This window comes from Epinephelus lanceolatus, chromosome 8 (genome assembly GCF_041903045.1).
Source record: "Epinephelus lanceolatus isolate andai-2023 chromosome 8, ASM4190304v1, whole genome shotgun sequence".
NCBI classification, from domain to species: domain Eukaryota; kingdom Metazoa; phylum Chordata; class Actinopteri; order Perciformes; family Serranidae; genus Epinephelus; species Epinephelus lanceolatus.
The window spans coordinates 45,031,909-45,041,409 of NC_135741.1; the positions used below are offsets into that span (position 1 = coordinate 45,031,909).

Here is a 9,501-nt window from a genome sequence, read left to right on the forward strand (position 1 = left end):
TCAAAGGAATAAATTACTTATTGACTTATTCATACTTCAAAAACAGCATCAGTAAGTGATTAACATAGGGGGGGATCAAAATAAAATAAAAAAATAAAATAAAAATCAACCAGCCACCCACGTCCCCTGACAAGTAAAGAACAGTCCCTAAAGTGCGGTGAGGTTTGTGGGCCGTTACCTAGGGTGACCATAGTTTGATTTCCAAAACACTCGGCCGGCCACAACATAGCCTACTTAAATGATACTCGCAGTTTACTCAAATTTTAATATATTTAAAATTTATATGTATGGATAGAAAATTCAGTTATATTACAAAATAATACCTCTCAAAGACAGAAATTCAATTAGGCCTCTATAGGGGACACATAGACACACTAGAGTGTGGTGATACATTTTTGACCAAACCCGGCCCGACCCGTTATAGCTATATAAATTGTATTCGGGCTCGGGTCGGATTTGGTCAGCTTTCAGTAAAAATGTAGTGTAAAAATAAATAAAATCCTATTGTCTGTCCTGGTTATTGCTTGGGCACTGTTATTTACGTGACAACACCTGAACATAACACACATAGACACACATTAGCTGTTTCTTTCTACCTCTCCCCACGCTGGAAGTCTCGGACCTCCAGCCGCCCGCCTCCGCCTTGATTAAACGCTGAAAATAAAATAAAAGAGTGAGACAGGTTTTTCCTATTTTATCTTATTTGGTTTTATGTCTCCCTCTCCTCTCACTGGAAGCGTCGGACTTCCCGCCTCCCGCTCCCGCCTCCCGCTCCCGCTCCTGTTTCAAACACGGAGGTCTCACTCTCCGATGAGCACCCACGGCGCACGCCCGACCTGTTAATATGGGCCCTAGGCATTTTTTGGGTATTTTTACTGCCTTTACTTTTAAGCTCATATCACAGTCATTATAAAGGCTACATACACATGCTATATCTTGTTTTTTTCAGGACAATCTGGGCTAACCAGATTTGCCATCATTTTATGTCCTACTATGTGCCTGTATTTTATATTAATTTTTATATCAATGAAAAAAAATATGTGTGACTAAATTCTTACATTTTTACATGTATCTCACCATAGCAAGTTGGAAAATGACATATTCTGCCATATATGAAGAGGGGAGACTCTCTAGAATCTGGCAATATAAGAACCATGATGGTGGGACATTCTGTCACTTCACAGCTGTCCAAAACATGTGGTTTGTGCCAGGTGGAAAATGATTGCCAGTATTTTTTCATTATTGCAAGAAATTCCATTGACTCATTCACAAGTCAAAAATGTGTTTTATCTGAAAGAAACATGCAATATTTACATCTAAGATCATAGAAAAATAGTCAACCAAGTGCAATGATTTCCTCCAAGATAATATTTGCCACTTTGTTTGCAGTAAACAAAGTTTGTTGTTGTTTTTCAGTTTCAGTTATATATTGGGGGGTCATTTTGGGCACTGAGGGGGACACATGTCCCCCTCAATGTATATGGTGACTACGGCCCTGTCAGGCATGCATAATTAGGCCTCAGTTGTCTGGGTGCGCAAAGGTGAAGTGGCTGGTTTTGTCATACAAAGTTTGATGGAGTGTCAACTGGACAATATGGAGATATTTGCATCTTGAAAGCCGGACTACAAATGTGGATAGACAGGGAGAAACACAGGCAAGCCTAAGACATGGTAAGATATGATATTCCTCACTATATGAAGTGACTGATAACAAGATCTGTATAATGGGTTGTAAAGAAATTCGTCAGGTTTTTATTTTGTAGAAAATTAATCTGTATTTATAGCATGATGGGATGACAGCACAATGATGTGTGGTATCATTGGAAAGCTCTGCTCCTGCGCTTTCATGTGATATGTGTGGCATTTCTGTGCGATGCTGCATTCGTGAGTAATCCATCCAAGAGTAATGTGTGTGCAGAGCTGTATGAAAGCTCAGTTATACATAATTTTAGTGTAACTTTATCATTTTTTTTCGCTGTGAAAACATTGGACTACCATTGTCGGAAAGCTATGATTCCACTGTTTCACGTGATATGTGTGGCTTCTCGCTATGACGCACGGTCGCGGAGAAAATCCACAGAGAAGAACAGGTGTAAATTTGGACGGACTATGCGTCGTTCGGGCCCATAGGGTTAAAGACCCTGTAACCGTAACAACTGTGTGGCACAAACTCAGTGCTTTGGTTATAAATAATGTCGGGCTTGGTTCGGCTTCGAACAGAAATATGCAGCCGTGCCGCTCTCTAACACACACACACAAACACACGGAAAACCAGACATTATCTGTTTATAAAAAAACCCCGGACGCCCTGGACAGGACGTGAAAAGTGGACATGTCCGGGCAAAAGAGGACGTTTGGTCAGCCTAACGCCGTTAACGTTACCTAACACAAAGAGAAATGTGAACGGCTTGTTTCTCCTCTGACACGCCACATACCTGTGTACCGCCACGGCTCGGTTGTCCAGGTACTACTGGGCAGTCATGACACCAACAAAAGAGGAAATTACTGGACCTGGAGTGTGACTTGTCTGTCGCCTCTAAGTCGTTATCTTGCGTTTGTCAGCTGCTCTCATGTTCCCTCCTTTTGTGAAGGTCTTGTTGCCGTCCTCTGCATACCAGACGTCATATGCCCCGCGGCGTATTCCCCCGACATTTGTTCGGAATATTTCAAAACTTCTAGCTTTAAATGAACACTGAAGTTGCGTCTTGTCACCATCTTATCTGTTTACAGTCAGCTGAGAATGCGCAACTGCGCATGTGCGTGGATGAGGGTGAATGTGTGTGTGTTTTGAAGAGGATTTGAAGATTTTCTAATTTACTTCCATTCACACTAATTAAACTGCCACCAGAGCACCATCTATTGGCTGATTTGCACCGAATTTTGCACAAACCCTCATCGGGCCATGGAACACAATTAGCAAAAGTGTTGTGGTAATCGGACCGTATTTGGTCAAGATATGAAAGACTGTCTGTTTTGAAAACAATGTGCAGGAATTTGTTGTTTTATATTTTGGGCGTTTTTTGGACTATCACAATTCTTTTAATAACTTTTTGTCAGAAGGGTCCACAGATGCTTCATGCAAAGTTTGGTGCAAATCAGTCAAATCGCCTAGGAGGAGTTCAAAATAGTAGGTTTTTCATTGTTTGCGATTTTGCAAATGGAAATTTAATGCAAAAGTGGGCGTGGCTTACACCACACAATTCAGCTGAATTCAGGGAACACTAGAATATAACGTTTCAAAACGTGCAACATTTTATGTGGGAGTTGTGGGCCAAAAATGCTTTTGCATTGAAAATAGTGCCACCAGCTGCTCATTTTTGGTGTGTGAGTTACAGGGGCCAGTCTTTACCACCCCTATCAATTTAATTTCCATAAGTGTTATGGTGTTGGCACAGTGCCAAATGTTAAATTAGACTGCCACCACAGCGCCACCTAGTGGCAGATCGGTAACTCCTTTGTCAGATATGTTCAGGAGGGCATTGACAATAATTGTTCTAAGTTTCGTGTTAATCCGAGCAACCGATATGGAGATATAAAATACTTCAATTTAAAGAGCGCCACCTGGTGGTCGTCGCCTGACATTTTGCACAGAGCCTCAGGGGCTCATTGGGAAGTAGTAAACTGAGTTTCATGTCATTCGGACACACCAATGTGGAGATATGCAACACTTCTTGTTTTGTACCAAATCTGCAGGAAGCTGCTATTTAATAACTTGAGTATTCTTTGGAATATCAAAATTCTTTTAATAACTTTTTGTCAGAAGAGTCTACAGATGATGTGTACAAAGTTTCATGCAAATCGGTGAAATTGCCTAGGAGGAGTTTGAAAAAGTAGGTTTGCGACATTTTGTGAATTTGCGGGGGGGAAAACGGAGGCGAAAATGGGCGTGGCCTATATCACGAGATTCAGCACAATTCACTGAATGTGTAGATATAAGGGTTTTGAATGTGCCACAAAGTATATGGGAGTTATGACCCAAAACGCACTTTCCTTGATTATAGCGGCACCTAGTGGTGGAAATTCAGGACGACAATAGATTACAAAATTTTTCGCCAGACCAAACGCGTGTGCCAAATTTGGTGAGTTTTTGAATTTGGGAAAGGGGTCAAATTGGGGATTATATGCGCAGAAGAATAATAATAATTAAAGCTGCGAGCAGCTGTGATCGGGCCCTCGCTCTCCCGCGTCTACGCTGGGGGGCAGCAGTGCGCATCACTGAAGCGGTTATGTGTAAAGTCAGAGTAAGTTAACCCTGACGTGGTGTGACGTTTCATCTTCCTACTCCAAGAAAACCCCTATGGGAAGGGTATGTTGAAAATTTCAAGGCGGCGCTATAGAGGCATTTTGTCACCCCCCATGGGCGACGCCCCTATCAGATGTATGAGCTCGCCATTTTTGACCTGTGTATCAATTTCATGTGAATATGATGTCGCTGAAGCCATCAAAAAGCCAAACATATTTGGTGGCGAGGGCAACGTCATAGTAGCCACACCCCTTAACATAGAGAAAAGCTTTTAATAACTTTTGATCAGCATGGTCTCAGGGGCTGAGGCTGTTGAGCAACCAGGGGCTGCGGGGAGACCCAGAGCAGGCATGGATTGGTGGTGTAAATGTGGGGCTTACTGGCTTCTTTATTAGGTACACTTGTGCAATCTAATACAATCCAGTACAACAGCTCTGCCACACATTCTACATTTACAAAGCTTTTACATTTTCAGCTTTTGTCAGAAAGGTGATTATTCTACTTTATTATTGAGGTCGTAGTGGGTGGTGTTGGTGTACTGGAGTGCAATATATTTAAAAGTGTTCCTAATATTTTGTCCTCCTCAATTAGACAAAATTAGGAGGCCACCATTTACTATGACCTCAATAATAAACAAAGTAGAGTCATCACTTTCTAGACGATGTCAACAATAACCGAAAATTTATAAGCTTCAGGGAAAAAATCATGGTATAGTCGTTCTGCTGGACTGCATTAGATTACACAGGTGTACACAAAGTGGCCAGTGACTGTATGTTACATACATACAGATTTCCTCAAATAGTAGCCGGGGCTACTATTAACAAAATAATAGTTTGGGACCAGGCTACAAATAGGGGCAGGCTACTATTTAAAGGAGGCTTGCAATTAAAAAAAAAAAAAAAATCACAGCCAAATTTGAAAATACAAATACTGTATTTTTTTAATTTAAACAGCAGAAATATTTATGTAAACCTGTCTTTACAGTAAAAATGAATATTTTCTATATAGTATTACAAAGAACGTACTGTATTATTTATAGTAACAACATTTACATTAACAGTAAAAATAATTTTTGGTGTTTTTGTAAATCACCAATATTTACTATTGACTACACCACAGTGTACTAGTTGTCCTGCCTTGAAACAGCAAATCATCTCATCCTTTGTCCCATCTGCAGCCACCGTGATGCCACACACCTTACAAGACAACATGCCACAAATTCATTTTAAAACTAGGCTACATTCATAATAATGACTTTTTATCTCACAATTTTGATTAGGAATAGCAATTTCTTTTTTTCCATTACTGGCGAAAATGGGCTTCCATAGATAAAGATGGTTATACACGAGGGCTGTCAACGAATATCCTAAATTCGAATTTAAATTCAAATTTGAAAAAAAAATGGACCTTCGAATGTGAAAATTGATATTCGATTGTGGAGAGAGAAAAAAACACCACCGCAGCCGTCCTCTTTGCAAGTGGGTGTTGGCATCAGACGCGCATTTCTCCACGCTGGTCGACAAGCGGTTCTGCTCCCAGCCGTTGTCTCCGTCACCCAGCTTGACACATTCGCTCGCAGCTCACGCAGAAAATAGACCAGACGCCGAAACGATCGCTGCAGGGCGCGAGCCGGTCACGGTCCGGTGCTTCAAGGCTATTCGCAGAGCTTCCGCAGGCGGGGTGGTCACGGGTCAGAGAGGGGGGGCTAGCGAGAGGTCCGCGGTCGTTTATAACGTAATGTTATAGATAATTGTTTTATGTGTTTTAATGTGTAGGTATGTAAATGTTTTCAAAGACGTTTATGTTGAAATAAAAATACCTACAGGTAGTTATGTTTCATATACAAGTATGTTTCCTTGTATTAGTTTGCCCTTTTGTGGACATAATGCGGAAAAATAATATTCGAATGGTTCGAACCTATGAGTTATTTTTAGAAGGAATATTCGAACGTCATTTTTGAGCAATTTTGACAGCCCTATATACCCCAAGCAGGCGTCATATGCCAGCTGTTTCCACTTGCCACACAATAAATAGAACATAAGTCTTTAAGCTGGTTAATATTTTCTCCATCAGCTATCATTCTAAACAACACTGTTGCCATACATATAACATGAATCTACCTACACATTATTTACATATTTAACAATGTCAAAGACAACACAGAAGACCCAAAGCAATTACATTGACTTCCGGTCTCGACCGATTCACGTGTCCATAAACGTTCAGCGTGTAAGAGGGAGGAGACAGAGAAAAACTCAGGGTTTATTGAAGAAAACCTGTCAGCGAGCAGGTTAGGTTCACAGAGTCTGTTACCATGGTGACTGACTCAAAGTTTCAGTTACCTCTCTTTCTGGAACGGATAACTCAGAGTTTCCCTCATCTCAGGGTTAACTTACTCTGAGTTTTCACATAACCCGCTTTCTGGAATAACCTCTGCACGTGCACGAAACACAACACAACGCTCTACAACAGACCACGGAGTCAAATATTAATCCACATTAGCTCAGCGAGTGTTCAACCACCGGCATGTCTCGGCTAACATCGACCACCGAGAATGCTCCCGGGAGTTAGCCAAGTGCTAACCGACTGAGATGCGCTATACACATATTAGAGGCTGAACAATGCTAATAAACCACAAATTATAAGTTACCTAAAGCATGTCGGGATAGCGTGGTGAACGTCAACACACAACCATTTATTAATAATTCAGCGGTAACAACTGTGTGGCACAAACTCAGTGCTTTGGTTATAAGTAATGTCGGGCTCGGTTCGGGTTCGAACAGAAATATGCGGTTGTGCCGCACTCTAACACACACACACAAACACACGGAAAACCGGACATTATCAGTTTATAAAAAAAACCCCGGACACACCGGACGGGACGTGAAAAGTGGACATGTCCGGGCAAAAGAGGACGTTTAGTCAGCCCAACGCTGTTAACGTTACCTAACACAAAGAGAAATGTTAACGGCTCGTTTCTCCTGTGACACGCCACATAGCCTACACTGCATGAAAAACCAGATTATCGACCCTGTAAACTCCTGCCAAGTTCCATGATTCCCGGCAATTCACACCAGTTTACAGAGAAGTTTGCCTGTGCCTTAAACTGCCGGAAAGGAACACCGGGGGTGGGGGAATGATGAGGATGTGGGGGTCACACCTTCATGAATGGCTGTAATTAGCATTTGAATGTTACTGCCGTCTGGCCTGGCTGGCCTAACACAGACACCCATTGGATGACACCACAGACATTTGAAAGGAAAGATCACTTGTCTGGTCTGGGTCACACACTGGGCCCATGTTGACAACAGCAGAGAAGCATTCGGCCCGCAGGTCGAGGGCTATGCTTCAGGCCTCATCAAATGTCGCTTTGCTGCATCGGCGTCATATTGGGTCGGTGCCAGTCTATCTGATGGTGACCCAATATGAAGTCTTTTGTGGTGTGTCGCCACATATTTGGGGTTCATCTCCAGTCTCTCCTGAAGTCTTCCACATAGGTCGGAGAGCTTGTGGCTCCTGAAGGATGGAGGCCTGACAATCCATCCAACTTCCCCGTCAACGGAGTGATCCTCTTCATCAGACATCATGTCTATGGTGATGCCCCTCCAGAAGTCCACTTCCTCTATGGTGGCCAAGACACTCCTTCTCGCTTCAAGCAGCTGTAAACACAAGTAGTGCTATTAGTACTGCTCTGTAGACACAATAACAATAGACATTTCTGCTGATATATGGGTCAATGACATGACATGCATATTTTTGTGTCTGAGTGCAATATTTCCTTTTAAAACAATTAAATCAATTCATGGCATATATGACTATATATACCATATACTATAAAACCTGTTCAGTTTGAATATATTTTCAGTTACATTACAGTGAACCCTATCAGTCTATTGCATTGCAGCCTATTCCAGTTGCTTCTATCCAGTTTTTGATTAATGCATTTATTTACATATTTGTATGATTATTTTTCTGTATTTAAATGTTTATGTGCAAAATAATTTTATATATAAAATGCATTTCATCAATTTTGAAAAGACTTTTTAAAAACACCTGTTAAGAAGCTTTATTTGTCATTGACCCATATACCTTTTTTGGACTGGTCCCTCAAATGGACTTGTGTGTGTATGTGTCACACACATACACACACAAGTCCTCTGTGCAATGACAATATAGTAAAATTCTTATAAATCTTACCCTCTTCCTTCTCTGTCTGCTGCAGGCTGAATTCTTAATGGCTGCTGCCTGGTCCGCAAGGTCTGGTTGACTGTACCTGAAGTTCCTCCGGACAGTCTCATAGTATGTCTTACAGGCCGCTGGGAGAAAAAATATATATGTTAGAAAGAATAAAAACTAGCCACAGGAAATTAAATAAAAACAACAAACAAAACACATAAAACCTACATGTTACTTACATAAAAGGACTCCCCTGTCCACGCCGTCCATGTCTGGACTTGCAGTCAGGGCTGCCACCAAATGTGAGGTCACTGCCTCATTGTGGGGAGAGCTCAGTCTGTGAAAACAAAATGAATAGGTAAGAGAAGGTATACATTTACTGACATTCAACAGAATACATCCAGGTTTTTTCTTTAAATCTTACCCTTGCTCCGGTTCATAACGCCTGTTATTTCCTTCACTGTTGTGAAGGCGCCGGACCGTTTCCTATAAAATACAAAATAAGTATTGTATAAATAAATAAGACAAAATAAAAGTCCCTTTGGTGAACAAATATATCCAGGCTTAAATATTTTTCCACAATCAATTTTAATTTACTCAAGAGTTGCAGACAATTTAATATCTACTTACCGCAATTTTTGGATTGTGCACTCGTCTTTTTTTCCTGGTGGGCTCTTCTCCTGAAGAACAGTTTCGGCTGTGCTCCTCCAGGGAAATCAGTCTGGCATTGATGTCAGCCATTTGCTGCCTCACCTCAACTGCAAACTGCGTGAACTGTGTCATGTGTTGATTTAACTGGCGAGACAGCCCACTGATGGCACCCAGCAGTTTCTTCTCAAGGTCTGTGGTGGGACTTGGTGGAAGCTGTCTTTCTGTAGCCACTCCCCATCCGGACAGACATTTTTATGGAAAGCCAGTAGAAGTTTGGAGTTTGCAGGGAACAGACACCTCCCACCCAGCATCATTTCTCCCTGTTGAACGCATTGCTGGAAGATGTGTGGTAAACACATCCACTGTGCAGTTAAGCCACACTAGAGAAAGGGTAACTGAAAATCTAAAAAAATCTAATTTTATTTGGAATA

General features: G+C 41.5%; 1 protein-coding gene across 1 annotated transcript; it reads right to left on the reverse strand.

The window, feature by feature from the left end:
• Window positions 1-1,348: 1,348 nt before the first annotated feature.
• LOC144464181 (uncharacterized protein C14orf93-like) lies at window positions 1,349-9,263 on the reverse strand. The gene is made up of 5 exons (XM_078170355.1): window positions 9,050-9,263; window positions 8,844-8,905; window positions 8,659-8,756; window positions 8,441-8,559; window positions 1,349-7,902 (listed from the first exon to the last, which is right to left on the reverse strand). Exons 1-5 carry the CDS (start codon window positions 9,200-9,202, stop codon window positions 7,585-7,587), a joined length of 750 nt encoding a protein of 249 aa, XP_078026481.1. The 5' UTR covers window positions 9,203-9,263; the 3' UTR covers window positions 1,349-7,584.
• Window positions 9,264-9,501: the final 238 nt, after the last annotated feature.

Coding starts and splice junctions, on each gene's coding strand:
- LOC144464181 (XM_078170355.1), bottom strand. CDS start 9,202: ATGACACAGTTCACGCAGTTTGCAGTTGAGGTGAGGCAGCAAATGGCT. Junction 8,757..8,843: donor CGTTATGAACCGGAGCAAGG/GTAAGATTTAAA, acceptor TTGTTTTCACAG/ACTGAGCTCTCCCCACAATG. Junction 7,903..8,440: donor GCAGACAGAGAAGGAAGAGG/GTAAGATTTATA, acceptor TTGTGTTTACAG/CTGCTTGAAGCGAGAAGGAG.